Source organism: Ursus arctos, unplaced genomic scaffold (genome assembly GCF_023065955.2).
Source record: "Ursus arctos isolate Adak ecotype North America unplaced genomic scaffold, UrsArc2.0 scaffold_1, whole genome shotgun sequence".
Lineage (NCBI taxonomy): Eukaryota > Metazoa > Chordata > Mammalia > Carnivora > Ursidae > Ursus > Ursus arctos.
Window position 1 is genome coordinate 27273799 of NW_026622763.1, and position 23442 is coordinate 27297240.

The 23442-nt window shown below is 36.8% G+C and overlaps 1 protein-coding gene across 15 annotated transcripts in view; it reads right to left on the reverse strand.

The window, feature by feature from the left end:
- GTDC1 (glycosyltransferase like domain containing 1) overlaps positions 1 to 23442 on the reverse strand; it is a 403975-nt gene that overhangs the window by 47582 nt on the left and 332951 nt on the right. For all 15 annotated transcript variants that reach the window (XR_008961106.1, XM_057317423.1, XM_057317422.1 and 12 more), the window contains one exon: positions 11665 to 11774. Coding sequence is in view for 14 of the 15 variants with exons in the window: in XM_057317423.1 (XP_057173406.1) it covers positions 11665 to 11774 (110 nt within the window). In the remaining variant the exon portion in view is untranslated. The remainder of the gene's footprint in view (positions 1 to 11664; positions 11775 to 23442) is intronic.

Below are 23442 nucleotides of genomic sequence, written 5' to 3' on the forward strand. Positions count from 1 at the left end.
CTGACGGTGGGAGTTGGGATTGGGAGTGCAGACAGATATCAGGATGATAAAAACTAAAGTACAGCTAGATAAAGCAGAATTCTTATACTTGTTGTTTTCACAATAAGAAAGTGTCACTATGTGAGATTTTTTCCAGAAAGTGTCACTATGTGAAATTCTCTTGGGGGTGGGACATGCACTTCATTTTAAAAGCTGACATACCCTAATCTCCAAGGTCCCTTCTAGTTCTCACCTCTTTTGGGTGACTTTATTTTATGGATAAGTAAGCAGAGGCTAGGAGAGAGGTGGCTGCTCAGTGGCAGAGCTGTAAGCCGACCTTGAGCCTTTTAAATTCCAGGATAGAATTCATTCCATTGTACCATGTAGCTCTGATGGTTTCCATTTTACAAATGTAACAATTTAGGCCAGGAGAGCTATAGCTGGAAAAGCTCGCTAGCTGGATCCAGATATTCCCTCCCTATTCTGCTGTGTCTGTCAAGAGGCTCTGGGGCTGATAAGACATTGCAGGAAACATGAATTTGTAAAAACAGGCAGGCCTTCTACCATAGTCAAGGGACTATTATTATTGAGGCACATATTATTTTGACCACACTGCAGTTCAAATCATGACCATATCCGACTAGAGGAATTCAAAAGGATAAAATACCAAAACAAGGTGCACAAGTCATATTCTAAGACCTCCTATCTATCACCCTTCTGTCATACACACATGTACAGGCTTTTAAAATTAGGGTCTGTTTCTAGTTTCCTATTGGTTCATCAATGTCTTGATCTTTTCCCACTTGTTATTTAATTAATTTATCCATTTCCTTAAGTCTTCCCTGAGTGCACATATATCGTAAACTTTGAGGACTCCTGTTTAGGAAAATGAAAGAGCATTTTTCTTCAGTCATGTTTTCATAGTTACAACTTTTGAGGACAATTTCTTGACAGACATTTGGAAGAAAGGCATAGGATGGGTTCCCATGGGATACATTCTTTGACGTGAAATCACCCAAACAAAGGGTTTGACTAAAAAAAATTTTTTTTACATTGCCATCATTATTCATGCAGATGATTCTCCATAAACTGGCTAGTCTTCGTTAGGATACGCCTTTACTTTTATTCTTGGGTCCACGTAACTGCTCTGTCCTATTCCCTGTACTTATACTTACTTTGTAACAGGTAAAATTAGATTTTTTGCCCCAAAATTTGATTTAGTGTTGATTTCTTTGGGTATCATTATCTTTATTATTAGTTGTGTGACTTTGGGCAAATTATTTAACTTAGGCCTTTGTGTCTTCGCTCGTACATAGGGGACAGTAATTGTACCTACCGAGAGGACTGTTGTGATATCAAATGGACTATCAGAGTACAAGCCCCAGCCTTGCGCTGGGCACGGAGTAGGAGTTCAGTAAGTTACTGTGCTTACACTATGTTGATGCTTCTGTATACCTTTATCTATAATGTATACTTAAAATCTATACTTGATTTCTTTCGTGAATTTTTTTTTTGTGCACTGTAGCTATTTATTTTACTTATTTTCTTGCTTTCACTAATAATATTACACTTTAGAGCTGGAATAAGTATATTAATTTTTGTTATCCTAAGTTTGCTGGATATTAAATTTACATACAAATTGAGTTTACTTCTGAATTCTCTATTTTGTCTATTGTTCTACTTTGAATCTGTACTCTTTTATTTATTTAAAAAAATTTTTTTAAAGATTTTATTTATTTTTCTTTGTCAGAGAGAGTACAAGCAAGGGGAGGGGCAGAAAGAGAGAGAGAAGCAGGCTCCCCACTGAGCAGGAAGCCCGATGCAAGACTCAATCCAAGGACCCCAGAATCATGACCTCAGCTGAAGGCAGACGTTTAGCCGACTGAGCCACCCAGGCGCCCCTGTTAAAGTACTCTTTTAAAAGTTATCACTCCATATAAGTTCTGAAGACGGTAGGGCATGTTTCCCGTTGTTACTCCTTTGCTAGAAAATCCTTCGATATTCTGCGCATTTATTTATTTATTTTATATGAATTTTAGAAGTATGCTAGATACATAGTATCTTCTAGCTAGTATGCTAGAAGTATGTGAAGAGATATAAAGTAATATTTTGGCATCTTTATTGGAATCTTGTTAAATTCATAAGTTATCTTAAGAGATATTGTCATTTTTATTACAGTATTTATTATTTCCTGTCAGGAGCATATATGTCCACATTTATAGAAACTTCCTTACTTCCCCATTATTTTTTGTTGTTTTCTTCGGCAAAGGACTAAGAGACAGAAGATTTCTGTTCTAAATCATGTTCTTGGGAAACTAACTATATGCTTATTTATAAGAAACATGTGAAGGTGGTTCTGTCCACCGAGAATCTACCTCAGATCCATGCTACTTAAATGGGGCCAACGTGGATCATTTTCCTCAGCTACAAATTTGGGATGCTAATATTCGTTTGAGTGTCTACTACATTGCTGTAAGGGTTATCAAGTAATATATTAAAGTTATTTGAAAATGTTCTAATATAAACAAGGGCATGGTATAATGAAACAATTATAAAAACACTTTTGCTTCCCAGACAATAAGGTTCTAGAGGGCAGGAACCACATCTTCTACTCTTGGTGTCCACAGTATGGTGCCGGACCACGATAGGAGCTCGGTAAATACTTCTATGTTAGGGGAAAAAGTAGGTAGTAATAACATTACAAGAAACAAAAGGAGAAGGAAAGGTTTGAGGAACGGTATGATCTAGAGAGAATGAGTTTATTCAGTTTTACTGGCACACTTCTTTCATGTCATATGTAATAATCTTTTAATTCAACATTGATCCATATATTTATAAGCTTTCCTTCTGCTGGGCTCCCCTTGTAGAAAAATTTTCCACCTTTATATTAATGTGGTATAAGCTATTTGCTTTCCTAGAAACTTTCTATTGCATTCTTCCCCCCACCCCCCATAGTGTAGCTGCTCTTCTGAAAATGAAACTGTAGCTGGGAGTGAAAAGAGAGATGGGAGCGGAGGGAAATGTTATATAATCATCCAACATTTGACTCCAGAACTAAGGAGCAGAAATATGCCAAGATCACAGTAATAACCATTGTCATGCCAGATACTAACCAGAAGTTTCTCACATACTGTTCTTAACCTCTAATTAAAGGTGAACCAGAAGGATTTCTATCTGCCAAAACTGTAGTTCAGGTTTTTACTTTCCTTGAAACCTTTCTGGTTCCCCAATGTCTAAAGCTAAAACTCCTTCTCACACCGTGTCTGCGGTCGGGAAAGAAGAGCCCTGCTGTGAGGCTTTGGCTGTTCACAGAAAAAAAATTTTTTTGTTTAGAATTATCATTTGTGGGAAATTATGAAGTATACAAACACATTCCACTGACTTGATATCTTAAGCATTTGCGTTTTTTTTTTTTTTTAAACCATCAAGGGCTAACAATGTGACCCTTTCATGAGAACTGGTCAAAACTAAAATATTTGCATTGAGGAGCTGCTGGGTTTTTTGGTTCATTTGCAACATGGAGTCTGATGGATGCTTTATGTACCAGAATGATCTTTCAATTTTCCAAATTAAAAATAATTAAAATAATGTCAGAAATAAACTTTTAAGGTTCAGCATCATTAATGTCTTCTTTGGATCCAAAATGTATTAAAGACTCACTCTACATACAAACTCTGAAGGGAAGTACGTGAATCATATAACAAAATCTGCCTGGTAGTTAAGAAAACACTTTCTCCCAAATTAATTGTGCTGAAATCTTCATTCTAACTCACTGAAGTGGGTAGGGCAGGTGTTTTTATTGTTGTATTTCTCATTCCCATCTCCCCCTTTGTACTGTACAGATGGATTAACTGAGGTTAACAGAGGAAGCTACAGGACTCAGTCCAAACCTGATCTTCTGACTTCAATTCCTATATATCAGAGTTTCTCAGTGTTGGCATTATTGACATTTTAGGTTGGATAATTCTTTGTTGTGGGGGGCTGTCCTGTGCATCGTAAGATGGTTAGCAGCAACTCTGACCTCTATATACTACCTGTGAGTAGCACCCTGCCCCTCCAGCCCCCGCAGCTGTAGCAACTAGGAGGTCTCTGGACATTGTCATACGTCCCTTGGGGGTAGAGGGTAAAACTACTCATGACTGTCACTATAACTTTTCCAAAATGTCAGGTCACCTGTAAGTGATAATTCACATCATTCCCACAGAGGCCAATTTGACTTCATATTACTCTGCCTTGTGATACAAGGTTGCTAGATATATCTTCAGACACCAGCTAGGTTGTCTCCATGGAGAAGGCTGTGGGGAGTACTCTTAAATTTGTTAAGATTTCTTTACTCAATGGGGATAGGCTCCCTCAGATTAAGGCAGACATCTTGGACAGGCTTGGTTTTCTCTCTGATGAGCCACAGATCATGATGCATATTAAGGAGCTACGGTGGTCAATAGTGCTATTCACCAAATATTTCTGTTCTTTCCCCATTCTGGGCCCAACTCAGGACTGTATTTCCTGCTCCTCCCGCCCCCCGCCCTTATAGTTGTTCAGTGCTTTGCAACAAGTTCTGGCCAATGCGTTGAGTGGAACCTTATGTCACTTTTAGGATAGAGCAGTATATTGTTAATGGCAGGATCTCCTAGTTTTCTCTTCCATCTGGCACGGTTAACTGGTAATGTTTGAGATGGTGGTTGCTTGGGTGTCTCTGCAAGGCTGGGTCCCTGAATGACCAAAATGAGTAGAACACTACTGCCCACCTGTAATAAATGTAGCATGAGTAAGAAGAAAATCTTATGTTTCAAGCCACTGAGATTTTAAGGTTGTCTGTTAGTTTAGCAGAACTCAGCTTATTTTGACTGATATAGGAGGTGAAAGATGAGAAAAAAACTGAAAAACAGATTTATGTTAAATCAAAGTCTCCTATATAAAATAGAAAATATAATATAAAATCACTTAGACTTCCTTAAGTCCTAGGGTTCTCTATTTTCAGTCACTAACTCACTAATACTTGAAAAGAGTTTCAATGTAGATTTCTACATACCTGATATGATATGTAAATTGTATTGTTCTCTATGCCAAACTCATTCTTTCATTCATTCAAATAATATGTATCGAACACTAAATATATCCAACTATTATTTGGGTATCTTTAAAACAAGGATGATCATGTGGGCTTCCATGTAGAATACTCAATGCTTTGGACTGACAAAGTTTGAAATGTGGTTTCATAATTGGATGGATGGGTGATATCAGGCAAGTGACTTAACCTCCTCACGCCTTACTTTTCTCAGCAGTAAAATGGTAATCACAATAGTGAAGAGTAAGTGAGGAAATGCCCCAAGAGCTTAGAACAGTACCTGGCACATGCTAAGTGTTCAAGAAATGGCAAGTTCTGATGTTTCTAAGGAATGTTCTAATAAGTGATGAATCGAGCTCTGCTATGGGACGACAAATTGCAAACATCCCAACACATGTCTGCTTTATTCGCTGTTTCATTCTAAATGTCTCGCATAGTGCTTGGCACAAAGAAGATATTTAAAAAACATTTACTGAATATGCACAGAAGCATATAGGGATGAGGAGACAGACTCCCCGGCTGACTCCTAACCTTGCCATTATCTCCTGCCTATCTCACCCACGCTGCCCAGCTCTGGGAACCTGGAATAATCATTGTGCTAGAGCTTTCTACTCTTTTGTAAAATGAAAAGATGACACAAAAGAGCTAGAAATAATGTGTCTATAGAGTAGAACCATAATCTACCACACTTTTCAGAAAAAGGATTATAAAAACCTTACGACAATATAATTTGAAAATAATAAACATACTTGAAAATAATCAATAGTATGGAGACTCTACAAGTTGTTCTACTAAAATTTTTAACATTTTCAAAAGAAATTTAATGGAGATTGTTTCATCGAAAGGGCAGTAAAACTCACTGGCATTAACACCATCACTCAGATGTGCTAGATTTCCCTAAGAAATCTGCGAAGAGGGAAGGAGAAGGAAGTTGGAGACAAAGAAATTAATGCACAAACTTGCAACTAAAAGAGAATAAATTCTGGATATCTAAAGCATAACACATTGATAATAGCCAACAATACTATATTATATACTTCAAAATTGCTAAGAGACTAGATTTTAAATGTGTTCTTCACAAAAAAGAAAAGATAATTATGTGATGTGAGAGAGGTGTTAGCTAAAGCTACAGTGGTAATCATATTACAAAACATAAGTGCATCAAATTAACATGTTGGACACCTTAAACTTATGCAATGTTATATAAAAGTCATATCTTGATTAAAAAGCAAAAAAAAAAAAAGACTAATGAGTGGTCCTGTGGTTATATATTAAGCCTTTTTTGGTTTTCCAATACATCAAGTCTTCTATGTGAAAGAGAAAAGTTTAACTCACAGGCAGTGCAATCAAAATGACTTAAGCCTTCAGAGTCTCAGTCTTTCTACCTGTTAAGTGGAATAATAATACCTACTCCATTGGGTTTATCATGAGCATTATTGTAAATAATGTGGCAAAGGACCAAGTAAGAAGCAAAGTGTCAATAAATAGTAGCAATTAATAGCATAATAATAATTATTATTGCAATTATTTATAAGAAAACCACTTCTTACAATGTTAATAGCATTGCGAGTAAGTACTCTGGCTGATATTACAGAGTATGTAAATTGGGTTATGGTATGGGTTTTAGATATGTTACTGTAGCATCCAGAAGAGACAACAGGTGAAGAAATGTATGCTTGTTAGGTAATCCTTTTGTGAAGTGTTGGATGGTAAGCTGAGGGGAAAAAAAATGCTTAAACTTAGAGAAAAGGTCTGGAAAACAAGAACACAGAAAGCCACTACCACAGTAGTAAAAAAATACTACCTAGCTAGCTATGTGACCTTACTTAATCTCTCTTCGCCTCAGTTTTACCACCTGAGAAAAATGGAGATAATAATAGTGAACGAGACTGTTATGAGATGTTAGAATTAATATTTGTAAATCGATTAGAACCATGCCTGGAATACAGTGAGTGCTATGTAAGTGTTTGTTAGACCAAAACAATGATAAGAATGGCTGAAAATACACAGAATGGCCTGTTAGGAAAACTTTAAAGATTGGCAAGGTGGCCCTCTAGGAACATAACCTGGAAAGCTACCCGATTCGTTGGTCTATACAACAACTGGGACTCTTCTTATGTGCAAGGTGAATTGCTGTAGCCATGAAGAAAGCTGACTCACATTTGGAATGACAGAAATGGACCAGAGGCAGAAGGAGCCCCAGTTGAGACTGGAAACATCATAGATAATATGATACCCCTTCCTGTGGGCTTCCACAACATTCCCTAATTATTTCACAGCTTCTTAGTTGCCTGTTAATTGTATGTAAGCATCTTCCCAAGGCAGAGCTCCCTGAAGGTGGAGGCTGAGTCTTGCTCACGGTGGAATTCCCCTCCTACAGTGCTCAGTAAGTATATGATACAGTCAAGCCAAAGTTGAATAATGAGATTAGACCTATAACTACTGAGCACTCAGTATCTGGGCCCCTGAGGCTTCACACTTCACTTTTAACCCTCCATACTAATCTAAATAGCTCAATGTTAATGTGTGGGAAGGGAGACTGTGATCCCAAGAACATGGCCCTGTGTAAAATCCTAGTCTTTTCTGTAGCGGTGGCTTAAAATTACCCAGTAGTAAAACTGGCTGAGAAGCCTTCTGCTAAGGGACTTCCTCCAGCCGTACTTCTCAGTCCATCCACAAACACCTTAGTGCTGTCACAAACAAGACTCACCAGCTTTGCAAATGAGCAGAACTTTTCTTCCTTTTTTCTATCCATCTATCCATCTTCAGCTATCCATCTTCAAATTCCTTTCTGTGCTTTCCTTGAGACTATCTCTGTCATACATCCCTCTCACTAATCTCTCAGCTACCACTTCAAGAATCACATTTGGATTACCACTGTAGTGTCTTACTGTGAATCTGCCTACATACCACTGAAAGATAAAGCTTCCTAAAATACAAGTTTTATCACATTTCTTTCCTGTTCACGATCTAGGTTCCTTATTTCTTACTTTTATCTGATCGACTTTGGTTATCAAGAACCTCCATACTTTGGTCCTATTCTACCACACTTCCTACCAAAGCTTCCAAACTCATTTTGTGAGATTAGCATTACTCTGATGCCAAAAGCAAAGAAGAACACCCCCCCCAAACACACACGTGCAAATTATAGGCCAATATTCCTGATGAACATAGATGCAAAAATCCTCAACAAAATATTAGCAAACCAAATTCAACAAGAGATTAAATGGATCATATATCATGACCAAGTGGGATCTGCAAACCACTCAACGTAATATACCACATTTACAGAATGAAAAATAAAAATCATATGATCACCTTAATAAATGTAGAAAAAGCATCTGATAAAATTCAATATTCATTTATGGAAACTCTTAACAAAGTGGGTATAGAGGAAATGTACCTCAACATAAAGAAGCCATATATGATAAACCCACATCTAACATCACACTCAACAGTGAAAATCTAAAAAAATTGGAAAGCTTTTCCTCTAAGATCAGAATCAAGGTGCACTGGGTGTTATACGTAACTAATGAATCATCAAACTTTACATCAGAAACCAGGGATGTACTGTATGGTGACTAACATAATATAATAAAAAAACATTAAAAAAAAAAAAAGAATCAAGGGCACCTGACTGGCTCAGTCAATAGAACATGTGACTCTTGATCTCAGGGTTGTGAGTTTGAGACCCACGTTGAGTGTGGAAATTGCTTAAAAATAAGATTTCTTTTAAAAAAGAATTTGCCTAAGATCAGAATCAAGACAAGGATGACCATGCTAGTCACTTTTATTCAACACAGTAATAGAAGTCCTAGCCATAGCAATTAGGTAAGAAAAAGAAATAAACGGCATACAAATCAGACAGGAAGAAGTAAAATTGTCCCTATTTGCAAATGACATGATACCGTATATAGAAAACTCTAAAGACTCCACCAAAAATTGTTAGAACTAATAAATGAATTCAGTAAAGATGCAGGATAGAAAACTGATGTACAAAAATCTATTTCATTTTTATACACTGATAACAAACTATTAGAATTCAAGAAAATAATTCCATTTACAATCACATCAAAAAGAATAAAATACATAGGAATAAATTTAACCAAGAAGGTGAAAGACCTATAAACTAAAAACTACAAGACATTGGTGAAGAAATTGAAGAAGACACAAATAAATGGAACGATATTCTTTGCTTATGGATCGGAAGAATTAACATTGTTAAAATGTCCATACTACTCAAAGCAATCTACAGATTCAATTCAATTCCTATCAAAATTCCAATGACATTTTTCACAGAACTAGAGCAAATAATTCTAAAATGTGTATGGAACCACAAAAGAACATGATATCCAAAATAATCTTGAGAAAGAAGAACAAAGCTAGAGGTAACACACTCCCCGATTTCAAACTACACTACAAAGCTATAGTAATCAAAAACAGTACAGTATCAGCATTAAAATAGACACATAGATCAACAGAACAGAATACAGAGTCCAGAAATAAACCCACACACATACCGTCAATTAATTTACAACAAAGGAGGCAAGAATATGCAATGGAGAAAAAATAGACTCTTCAACAATGGTGTTGGGAAAACTGGACAGCTACCTACACAAGAATAAAACTGGAGCACCATCTTATAACACCATACATACTAATTAACTCAATATGCATTAAAGATTCAAATGTGAGACCTGAAGCTATAAAACTCCTAGATGAAAAGATGGGCAGTAAGCTCCTTGATGTCAACCTTAGCACTTTTTTTTTTTTTTTTTTGGCTCTGACTCAAGAGGCAAGGGAGACAAAAGCAAAAATAAGCATATGGGACTACAACAAACTAAAAAGCTTCTGCACAGCTAAGGAAGCCATCGACAAAATGAAAAGGCAACCAGTGAAATGTGAGAAGATATTTGTAAGTCATATATCCAATAAGGGGTTAATACTGAAAATATATAAAGAACTTGTACAGTTTACTGACAAAAAACCCCAAACGATCTAATTAAAAAATGGCAGAGGATCTGAATGGACACTTTTCCAAAGAAGACATACAGATGACTAATAGGCACATGAAAAAGATGCTCAACATCACTAAGTATCAGGGTAATGCAAATCAAAAGCACAATGAAATATCACGCTATACCTGCCAGAATGGCTATTATCAGAAAGACAAGAAATAACAAATATTGGTGAGGATGTGCAGCAAAGGAAACATTCATGTACTGCTGGTGGGAATGTAAGTTAGTGCAGCTGCTATGGAAAACAGTATGGAAGTTCCTCAAAAATTTAAAAATAGGACCAATACATAATCCAGCAATTCCACTTTTGGGTATTTATCCAAAGAAAACAAAAATACTAATTTGGAAAGATATATGTGCCCCTATGTTCACTGTAGCATTATGTACAATAACCAAGATATGAAAATAACCTAAATGTCCAATAACAGAGATAAAGAAGATAAAGAAGACTTGGTGCACGCACACACACGCACACACACACACACGGGAATACTACTCAGCCATAAAAAATGAAATCTTGACATCTGCAACAACATGGTAGACTTTGAAGGCATTATGCTAAGCAAAGTAAATCAGATAAAGACACATACTGTATGATTTCACTTACATGTAGAATCTAACAAAACAAAACAAACAAAACACAAAACCCCAGACTCATAGATACAGAGAATAGTTTGGCAGTTGCCAGAGAGGAGGGGGTTGGGGGTGATACGGATGAAGGGGATTAAGAGGTACAAACTTTCAGTTACAAGTTACAAGTCATGGGGATGTAATGTACAACATGGGGGATACAGTCAATGATATTGTATTAACTTTGGAAGGTGACAGATGGTGACTAGATTTATAGTAGTAACTGTTTCCACAATGTATACAAATGTCAAATCACTATTGTACTAATATAATATTATAACTAATGTAACATTGTATGTCAACTATTCCTCAATTAAAATAATATGAACACTTAAGTGCTTATGAAAGGGGCCAGGATGCCCATCTTACTGACCCAAACATGTCCACTGAGAATGAGGGCGAAGGAAATGGCTCTGACGAGGGTCCATGTGGCATTAAGAATGAGAAGAGCTGCTGCCATCAGCTTCAGAGTTTTGTGTTTCCGCAATGCAATAAAAAAGGCATGGGCCAATGACAACTACATGTAGACTGTGGGCTAGTCCACATTACAAGTCTGATGCCAAAATGCTTTACACAGTCCACCTAACAGATGGTAATGTATTTCAGCCATTACCAATGCAAGTAGGATTCAAACCAGTGACCCCAGGGGTGAGAGGTTGTATATTCAATTACAAATTCCCACTTTCCTTAAGTGTTAAGATGCCTAAAGCAATATATTTTATTTACATCAAGTTACATTGTATAAACTATATTTGATAAAAGAGATGACTTCACGTTCTCAACTTAAATCAAAGAATGCTTACTTAAGTATTTTTTTAATTGAATCACACTTTAATGCCATCGTATAATCTTTTGGTTAACAGTGCTCATCTTGATTATTCTAACAAAGGGAAACATGGAAATTAATACTTAAGTTGTACAGCTTATGTCATCTATAAAATTACACATTAGAAAATTCAAAAGAGATACCTGGGACATCTGTGAAGGTTTCTCCAAGGACAGACACATGGAAATTGAGTCCTAAATCCTTAAGGTGCATTAATACCTTAAAAAAACTCTCTGGATCTTTATCATGCTCCCTGGAAATAAACACACAAAATACTTGTGAAACCTTAGGGTATGTGTTAGAAACGATGTTTTCACTTTTCACAGTATCAATTCCTTTTGTGGTCTATTGCTAGTTAAGGGAGCCTCTGGCATCCAAGCAGAGATTTCCCCCTATAACCTTAAATTGTAGCATCAGCATTGAGTGATTTCATGAATGTAACTTCTCTCTCATGAATCAAAACCCAGTTCTATTGAAATCTTAAGGCTCTGCAGCCTTTTATTAAAGGAGAAATCTATCTTGTTTTTCACATTTTTTTGGTTAGACTATAGAAAGTCTAGTGTATTTTCCTTTCTCCTAAAATGGTTAATTTTCCACTTAACACGGGTTTTTAACAAAAGAAAAGACCAGTCTTCAAAGGACGATTCTCTACTGATCATGAGAATGTACCAAAGATGTTTTTCATTTTCATGGGTCTGAATACCTTCCTCTCACATTTACTGAACCCCTTTGTGCCCACAAGGAATGCACAATTTAGGGAGCAAGATTACAGACTCTCTCACTAATCTCTCATTTTAAATAATTGAATGGAGAATTATAAATACATCAAAAGGGGGTAGGCCTGAATCTAAGTCCGCTGAGTATTAACTCAGGAGTGGAGGTTAGTCAACTCATGAAAGAATAGTAATAAAGATAATTCTTTCATTTAGTAGAGGCTTTGAAAAACATGGATTATTTTTGTTTGTTTAGCTTGTCAGTCTTCTTTATAATGACAGAATGAGAGGCTAAAGGACACTAAAATAAAAAAAAATTCATCAGTTCAAGAAATCACATTAAAATGAAATGAGTTATTTTTTACATTGTAAGGTGTGAATATTTCAGTATTTTTGCAGTTAATTGCACTGTTTTAAATTATCTTATTTCAGACAGATGTGGACCAGATGTCTTCAAAATATTTGTTTTTTTATTTATAATTCAGAATTTTAACTTATTTTTTTATATTATAGAGAAATAGTTATATATCAGCAATTGAATTTCTCATTTACCAACTAATTATGTAAAATAAATCTGTAAATTGATCAAACTGCTATATGAAATATGAAAATTACATCATTCAGGAAATCTCATGAAAAATGACATCTGCAACCCTAAATGTGTTAATTCACAATTCAGTCAATATTTTCAGTATCAAGAACTAAAACAAATGCATCTTCTGATTAACATTTTAAAACAGCATTTATAATCTTAAGGAATTATGAGAGTTTATAGAATTTGAGTTCTATAACAACTTATATTAAGCTCTGTATCTCTTGATTTGATTTACTTCAAATAATAAAGAATGCAATGGCGAATTGTTGATCGCTTTTTAAAATGATGCATATTAGATACATGTGCCATTGGGAAGTTTTGGATAGTTCTCATATATACTGTATATGCTGTGGGCAAGAACAAAGACTCAAAACAGTTTGAAAGTGAAGAATACACCATATGCTATCTTCAACAATATCAATCCAATAGCTGCCACCTAATCTGTAATATGTTCTTTTAGTCTGATTCTCTGGGAAGTACTTAGATGAAAAGAATGGAAACAATATAACATAATATATCTTAAAGAGAGAGTAAGACTATAGGGAAATCTAGCCACTCTGTTCTCTAAATTTTTCATTTTGAGTTCCAAAAATGTTGGCTATAGATCCTCAAGAGAATACTTATTCTAAATATTTCCTGCTGTTTTGTTTGTTTGTTTGTTTTGTATTAAACTTAAAATAGATGCGGTTTGGGGTTGGGAGGAGGTTTAATCGGGTAGAAGCTGTAGATTCCAATATGAGTGTTTTCAAGGCAGCAGCCTTTATAACCTGTACTTTAGTGTTTCCATGCAAGATACATGCGTTACAACCCTACGGTATCCTTTTGATATTTAAGAATGTTTTTATTCAATTTACTTAAATGAAAAATAAAGCAGTTCACCCATTTCTTTAGATATTTTTATAGGTAGACAAAACCTTTCATATTCAACAGTCACTTTGCATAAGACCACAAAAGAGATTTGTATGAATCCCTCTCTTGTTTAAACTATAATATATGGACGAATGTAAAGTGAGATTTTTTCTTCCCCAAAATTATCCCTCAGGAAAAGAGGCATTTTATACTAAAGTCCTTCTAACGTTTCTCATAATACTGGGCACTTTCTCAATTACTTTGTTTTGAACAAAGTACTGTTTAGTGAAGTTGCATTAACCTGAAACAGCGCCTAATGGTAACAGTTTTTGGATTGTGGAAGCAGTCATTCACTCGATGGGACTGGAAAAAACTGAAGCAAAGGAATTTAATATGGACTTAGTAATTATTTTGAGAGACATGACCTAACAGTTCAAACTGTTGGATATCGTTGAAAACAAGTATTTTAAAGATCACCAAAAAAAAAAAAAAAAAAAAAAGTAATAGAATAAGTGGTTATTGGAGATTGTGAGTAGCAAGTGGGTTTTTATAGCTAAGGAAAAGATTTCCAGTGATGACAGTTTCCCAAGTCTTGCACCCCAAGCAGCTTAGATGGGGTTCCAGATGACAGGTGCTGGAAACACGCCAGCTTCCTGAAAAGATGGCACCCACCATACTGATGTCAAGAATGCACGGAAGGGGGAGTTGGGCTAAAACTGCTTCATGAAATTTAAGGGTGGGAAAAGAGCAATACTTCTAAAATTATTTTACATGATATGCGCTTTGAAGTACTATTTATGTCTAAATTAGGAGATCACATATTATAAGTAGATACTTTATTTCATTTATGTCCCTCTAAGTTACATAGTGAATTTTGCTAATTTTTTTCTCAGTTTTCTCTTTAGAAGAATGAGAAATTTCCTAACATTCAGATGATCATTAGATGCTGTGCACAGATATTTAGCCACAGCCATATATCAAGGCACGAATGACAGTCAATAGCAGAGCTCAATATATTTTGATGAGGGAGGAATTCATTCCAAATATCCAATGGGTCATCCATGGAATCTATCCCAGCATCCATGATATTAATGAACCCATTTAGCAGAGTATGTGAATCTGTCTTAGATTTCTTCTAAGAAATCTACTGTGAAGCTCTCATATTTATAACTTTAGCACAAAGCATTAAATATAGGATGGAGGATTAAAATAACATAGTGGGTGCCTCTTTTTCCATTAGCTATGAAGATTAAGCACACATTTAATAATATAGTCAATTCTCTATAACCATACTTGTAGACTTACCAGCTCCTAAACACTCTTTTGCTCTTATCCATTGCTAGTAGAAACATAATTGAAACAATGTTTTAGAGTGCAATTTGGTAATATGCATAATAAGCCTGAAAATGTATATGACTTTTGCCCCAGTAATTCAGAAAAGTTACCCTATCAAACAATTAAAGAGATGCACAGAAATTCAGCTAGAATATGTTCATAACAGCATTGCTTATAATGGCAGCCATCTGTAAACAACCTAGAGGGGCGATAAAGAAATATATTTGGATACATAGACAAAACCAACATTATTGAAAATAATGCTATAGTGGGGGTGCCTGGTTGGCTCAGTTAGTGGAGCCTGTGACTAATGATCTCAGGGTTGTGAGTTCGAGCCCCACATTAGGTGTAGAGATTACTTAAAAATAAAATCTTTAAAAAATAATTTATTGAAGTATACTTCTTGATATGGAAAAATACCCGAGAAATATTGTTAAGTAAAAGGCAAATGATGGACTAGTATTTATCATATGAACTGCTTTTATAAGACAAATGGGTATGTGTGCCTAGAAAAAAGTCTGGGATGAACTATATCAAAATGTTAACAGGGGTTGCTTTAGGTTTCTTCCCCCCTATTTTCTATTGTTTAATAAAGATTTTTAAATATATATCATTTTTGATGCTTTTAAGGAACTACCCCCCCCCACACACACACATTCTGCCACCAAATTGTATTCATAGGATTTTGGCTAACGTTGTACCATTTTCAGTATGTATGGTAGCATAATTCCTACTTTCTTGTGACTCTTCTACATTTGATAGGGGCCTATCAAGCAAACTTGATTGATCCCAAAACATTGTGGAAGATGGGTCAAAGTCCAAGCTTCCCACAATCGCCTCACTCTTGAATAGGTAAGAATGAAACAGTCTGGCTGGGAACGAGTTCCTCAGCAGCCCAACTATGGCAGAAGCGACCAGCACGGAAATATTTCAGGCTTACTGGAAGCAGCAGATATAGCAAGAACAGCTTTTATTCCCAAATATTATTCAGAACATTCGAAAAGCATAAACTGTTTCCATGTGTTTTTTCTTCCTATATCTGTTCTCTCTCTGTTGCCTTTCCCGTTTAGTTTTGTAGAGCTAAATTTCTTCTTATTCCTCATTTAACATTCGTTCAGTAAATATTTATTGAGGATTTCTAAGTTCTCCATACTTGTCACTTACACTAAACTGTTACCCTTTCCTACTTTCCCACATAACTTTATCCTTACGGGATGCTATCTCTTTGATCTCGTTCCTTGCATTGCCTGGGCAGAAACCTGGCTCTTTACCCACGCCATTGTTTCCCAGCAGCACGTCACTGTGGACTGAGAGCTCCATGAGGGAAAGATAAAGAATGACTGGTTTGTTCACTCTAAGCACCCAGTGTCTTGCCAAGTAGTGGAAGACTTTACTTCTGTTCATCAGTGTCTGGTTCTTTTCTCTTCTAAGCACACAGAAGACTCCAGCTTCAACTGTTCCTAGTAGAAGAGGCCACAGAACTAGTTCTGGTCCATGGGTTGCAAGCTGACTGAGTTGTGTCACTTCCAGGGAGAAGTATCAAAGAGTAGTTCTGAATAGCACTTTTTCGGGGGCAGTAATCCTTGTGGAGATCTTGTGTTACAACTGTTAGGTTAAACGAGGGAAGCAGTTTGGACTGCTACGTGGAGGCAAAGCCACCTAACCATGCAGCGGACTTTGAGTTAGTGAGGTATATAAACTTTTGTTGTGCTAAGCAACTGACATGGGGGAGGAGTGTTCATTACTGCAGCATAATGTGACCTATGCTGACTAATACATTATCTGTGGCATAAAATTAGCTACTCAAAAAAATATTTGTTGAATAAATGAAGGTATGGAAAAAATGGATTACATTTGTAGAGCTCCAGCTCTATGTTCACAGTTCCAAGCCAGGCATCTGATCATAATCTTAGTTAAGCCTCTCAACCGAGTAGTCAAATTATTCTTCCATTTAAGACCACACAGAAGAGGTTGAGTCCACATTTGAAATCATGTCGCATCATTTGAAAGTCATCATCTTGGGGCGCCTGGGTGGCTCAGCTGTTAAGCATCTGCCTTTGGCTCAGGGCACGATCCCAGCGTTCTGGGATTGAGCCCCACATCAGGCTCCACCACTGGGAGCCTGCTTCTTCCTCTCCCACTCCTCCTGCTTGTGTTCCCTCTCTCGCTGGCTGTATCTATCTCTGTCAAATAAATAAATAAAATCTTAAAAAAAAAGAAAAGTCATCATCTTTCTTCTATACAATCTTTGCTTTTTGTTTCTTTCTTCCTACATATAATGAGAAGAAAAAGAGTTGGCACCTCCAGTCCATGGTTTTGTTTCCAGACCAGCAAGCCCTGGACATTCCTTAGATTCTTGTGACTTGAGGTTAAAACCCACTGGACAAGAGATGGCAATAAGAATATGTGGAAGTAATATAAAATTATGATCTCTCTAACACCATGATTTCAAAGTTCTTTCCCTTTCTGATACACTGCTAACCTCCATCTTCACTTCCTTATCATGGAGTACTGCTTTACTTCCAAATTCATGGAAGTGTTCCTTGTTCAAAAACGTAAAGCCTCCATTTATCACTCTGTGTCAGCTGTTATGATCATTTACTTCTCTACTCGCCTTTCTAGCGCCATAAACGCTTCCCTCTCCTCTACAGGCCTGACATAGCGATATCAGTTCTGGTTTCCCGCCGCGTGTGCGGCTTCTGCTTCTTAGATGCTGCTTCGAATAGAATTCAACCAATAGTTTTAGCCACCGACTTCTCGACTTCTTTCTGTCTCTGTCTCTCTTGGATACTACTAGTCCCTCTATTTCTCTCACTTCACCAGACCTCCCCACCAATATTTACTTACGGCTGACCAAGATCAAGACTCTCCACTGTGGCTTTCTCTGAAGACTGCTCATACGCATTCTGCCCTTCAACTCTACTCACAGAGGAAGAATGAAAGGTGCAGTTCAGAGAAAAGTGGCTCTGCCTCTGACCAGCAGTATGACTACAGCTACATTACACAACTGCATACAGCCTCTGCTGCTTCATCCTTAAAATGGGGTAACAATAATACCCACATTAAAAAGTTAGTTGTTAGGAATGAAGAAACGCCTGGCACCCTGGAGATCTACAATAAACTCATTCTCTTCATCTTGGTATTGGTAGTATTTTAATATTTTAGAAATGTTAAATTATTCCATCTCCTCTCCTTCCCAATACACTCCAGATAATAAGATATTTTATGTCCATTGCTTCAGAAAAGGCATGGGATAGGCAAGGGGGCCTCCAAACCCCACCAAAAAAAAGGGGGGAAATCTTCTTGGTTGATTACAGGAGCAACAATCCATGTAGAAATGGTAAGGACTTCAGACGGGTACAAGTATTTAAGCAAAATGCCGTACGAGTATAGCACACACCCTTCCACCCTGTGCTGCTGTTTCACCTCCAGACAAGAAACATGAAGGACTGGTGAAGGCGAGTTGAGGGAAATAGAACTTTGAGAGTCCCAGAAGCCATACTCCATACTTCCTGGGTCAGAACCTTGAGGGAGAAGCACAACTCCAGAGAGTGAATGTCTGAGCGAGTGTGTCTAGACAGACAGTACCGGGGACACGCGTGAGAGATTCCTGAGCTGCAGCAGGCATAACGGTGGAACCATGGTTTCTGAGCATGTCATGGAAGAGTCACAGAGGAGCTGGCAGACAGACAGAAGAAAGGGATCCCTCAGCAGTGGCCTGTGAGGAATGGGGACCAGGAAAATGGAAGACAGGATCTTGAACTACTTGAGCTTTCTGTCACCATATTGAAATGGGCCATTGCACAGAAACTAAGTTATAGAAAAATAAAATTCTAATTTATGCATATCAAGGTTTTCATGCCATCTGCACATTCATATTCTCATCTTTCCTTTTAATAGCAGAGGGAGAGACGTCTGCCTTTCAAAATTCAAAGTCTATTAGAGCTCCAGATCTTCTACCTTGCTTCTTTTTGAAAGACCTGTGTTCTTATATTCTGTTTCCTTCCTGAAGCCTGTGATCCTATTCCCTACTCTATAATTCTTCATTTCTGTCTTTGGCATTTTTAAGTTACCCCTTTTACCGGATAACATTTATTGATAATAAGACTTCCAATAATGGGCTATTTCTAGGTGACTTTTTCACAGATCATCTCAACTTAGAACACAAGCTACGTCTGTCTTTTCTCCTTCCTGTGTTTTCCTCACAACTTTGCTCTCCTATCCCCACATTCTCTTGGATGAAAGTTCTCTAATAATACCAGTTCCCACTTCTGCCCCATTCATTCTCATGCTGCTTATGTTTTCTTTTAAGTTTGACACCACTGACCATACTCTGCCTTCTTAGAAATGATCCTCGCTTGTTTTCCAAATAGTGTACTTAGACTACAACCCAATGACCTTCTCCCCAATTAAATCTTCCCACTCATTCCATCCAGATGGCCACCCAGTGAAAAGAAATCATTTTTTCCCATTAGGTACCACAACATGATTACCTTTTAAATCTCCCCATTGCTAAAAGCTTAGAGACCCCAGGTTGTTTCTCTTCAACAATGATTTCCTCTCTCCCTGGATATTGTATACAATAATTTCATTCAGCCATCTAATTCGTCAATAAGCTCTCCCTCTCTGCAACTCTGGCCAGCCAGCCTGCAGATACCATGCCTCAAAGAACTGGCAGGCCACGAAGAACCTTAATTAAGATGAATTAGGTCTTCCCCATTCCTGGATGTTACTTAAGTGGCATCCACTATTACACATACTTTTAAATCATCATAATGTACGTAATTACTTCCTCTCAGACCTGGGAGGTTCTATGGAACTCAACTCTTTCCCCAATTCATTACTAAGTCTTCCTATTTCCCTCTGTAATAAAGTTGCTCCTTGTCAAATGTGGTGACTGGGGCTGTAATTTGAAACTGACTAAGTATTTATATTTTCTTTTGAATTATCACATTTCTAAGAGATATGCAGAAATACATTCAAAAGTGTTGCTAGTTATCCTGAGAGCTACTCTAGCAGTCCCCCTTCTATAGTTAGAAACTCCTTGCAGGGTTCAGTCCAGAAAACTCTCTGACATCCCTGAGAATTGTGTTTCTACGTCTCATACAGGAAGATGCATGATTCTTGTTTCCTATTTTACCCTGTCAGGAAGCTTACAGTCAGATTTTCAAGTGTTCAATCTCAGCATCTAGGAGATGTTAAAAATAGTAACAAAAAGTATAATAAAGGGGAAAAAAAAACCACTGGATGGGCTCAATAGTAGAAAAAGTATTGAATGGAATAGAATCCGTGATGTTGACATAAACAGAATTACCTGATGTGAACATCAGTGAGAAAATAGACCAAAAAAAAAAAAAAAAAACCCAAAAACAAAAAAACATAACAAAGAACTGAACCTCAGGGACCTCTGGGACACCAGAAGATCCAACATTTGTAGCATCAGAATTCCAGGAGGGGGTTCTGTTCTATTTCTCACAACTGCATGTGAATCTACAGTTATTTTAATACAACATTTCAACTGCAAAAAAAGCATGCCCACTGTACTAAAATACAAATAATTCAGAAACATATGAAGTCTGCAAGCCCCTATTTACCCCTTCTGACTGTACTCCTCAGATGTAACCACTACTAATAGTTGTTCGGTATGCAGGGGTCAACCTCTTTCAAGGCCTATGCAAACATATATATTTATGTGAGTGTATTTTTATACACATCTTCCTCATTTTATAAATATGAGGTCAATTTCGGTCATTCTGCACTTTCCATTTTCACTAAATACATAATAGACATCTCTTTCCATCAATATATATAGATATTTCATTTTAAAATGGTTACCTTATATTTCAAAACTTAAGTAAATTCTCCTCCTAATGGACATTTAAGTTGTTTCCCATTTTTTGACATTTCAAATAATACTAAAAGTGACATCTGGTGCTTTTTATAACATTCAAATTTCTCTTTTGTAGACTTCTTAATTCTTTCTTGTTTTTCCGCCCTTCCTACAGTATTCACTCTACTTTTGGAACTATCCTACTTTCAAAGTTTCACCTGCTTTACCTTCTGCTACGTTTTAAGCTCCACAAGGGCAGAACTTATGCCTTTGTTTACCCAGTATTCCCCATGTCTAGAATAAGGCCTGGTGTACAGTTTAAAAAGTTACTGGGCACCTGGGTGGCTCAGTCAGTTAAGCGTCTGCCTTCCACTCAGGTCATGATCTGGGGATGCTGAGATCAAGTCCTGCACTGGGCTCCCTGCTCAGTAGGGAGCCTGCTTCTCCCTCTCTCTCTGCTGCTCTCTCTCTCTGTCAAATAAATTAAGAAAAAAAACTTTAAGAAAAATAAAAGTTATTACTCTGAATCAACTCTAAATCTAGATCACCTCTTGTGAATCTAGCTTCTTATCCCCATTTACTGCAAATGATGATTTTACTGTTTCTCTAATCAGGCGGATACTCAGAATCTTCACTTGGCCTTTCCAATGACAACTCATGTATAGTACTTAAAAACTAAACTGCTGCCCTGTCAAACACAGCACTAATGACCAAGCTCCTTTCTTGTATCGGCATGTCCTTGTTCTCCCAAAATTCCAGGATCTTAAGCCCGACACACTTTTGAACATGAGGAGGCTGCTTCCACACTTGTCCTCCCTATCAACTTATTACCAACTTTGCCATTTTGTCTTAAAAAATAATTTCAGATTTGCTTGATAATTTCCATTTTTAGAGTTCAGTCATCACCTCATACCTTTATAACACCACTGACTTCAGACCCTCCTCTGCTAGTTCAGCTTCCAAAACATTGTTCAGTTATCTTCTTCAACGTGATTTTCCTTAGATATCTCTTCTCTACAGTAACTAAAAGCCTTTAAATTGAAATTAAGCCACCCTATGAAACATTCAGATATTTCCATCAACCATTTATCCCTGCTATCCCCCCAAATAAGTGCTGGTATTCATATTCATTTCCACCGTCTCCCTTTCTCTCTGCTCTTTACAACCCACAGCTCTTGTGCGTACGGTTCTTGAATCTGGAACATGGCTCTCCCCACCTCTCTGCCACGCCCTGTCTGTTGTCTCTCTCGTTGACTTTAAATGTATTGTTACTGATAGTCATCCCTGCAAGGTGCCATCTCAGTCTGAATCACTCTGGTACTAACATTCATATGCTACTGATGATTTCATGAATGTGTTCTTTTACGTTATTTCATAATTATTTGTATGCTGTTCCCTTATAATTAGTCTGGAAGTCCCACAACATCAGAGAAACTCTTTGACTCAGAAGTTGGCGAGCACTCAAAATATGACTTTGAAATGAATGAATGATGGTTCTGTCATGGCTGAATAGAGACAGTTATATTTTTAAAACTATGGTAGGACAGGTCTATGAAATGACATGAAGGATCATGTTTTTTTTTTTTTTTAATGGAGAATTAAACATGGTCTGCATTATTAGATGTCTTTCATCGAAATGGATTTCAATTCTTAATAACAGGTTTTCATATTCAGTTGTGGACATTTTGTCACATCTAGAAATGACAAGGTCTTCAATCATATGGCAAAGAATCTTAACTTGAAGAGAAAAATCCACTCCAAAACCTCATTCTGATTTAAAAAAATGTTAAAATAGAAACGGACAGAGTAATTCATAAGAAATCCCTTCAATGGGGAGAAAAATGCAAAAATTCCGTCCATTTCACATACTATGTCTAGTTTCTAGACCCAAAGAAGACTGCTGTGTTTTTTGGCTGTCACAGAGATCCCCTAGAAGAGACAGTCTCCCTTACTCAGCAGCGACTGCTAAGCACACCAGATTGTCATGGCAATGACTGTGGGAAAGGAGGAACACAATATGGAATGTCTGTTCTAGAAAGACCTGCTCAAAATGATGTGTTCTTGTTGCTACATATGTTGCGTTTTTTCATTTTATAAACAGGATTAATTATGTATCTCCTCCTTTTCCCTACATTCTTATAAATGGAATTAATCTGTATTATTCTACTTGGTCCCTTTTACAGTATCATAAAGAAAAAAGTTCAGCCCCAAACCTCGTTACTCTAATCTTTTGTTGCTTATTTAGAAGTTACTAAGAACTGCTCACATTAGGTACCAAAGGTACACTAATTATTTATATGGAAAAGAATAAAAGATTCTGAATATTGTAATAATATTACATGCTATAAATTAACTATATTGTTCAAGAAAAGGTGTTCCAGACTGTGAAGTCTCATGAAACAAAGTCTTAATTAATTAAATATACTTATGGCTAGTGGATATCAGAACAAATTATTTCTGGTAAAGAAGAGATAATAAAAATAGTCAAGTATGGTATATAATGTATTTGGTGAAAGATCATTTTGACTAGTTTGCCTTATAAGTGTACGTAAACCCAAAAGGAGAAAAGATGTTTCTCGAAAGCTAATAATAATCAATT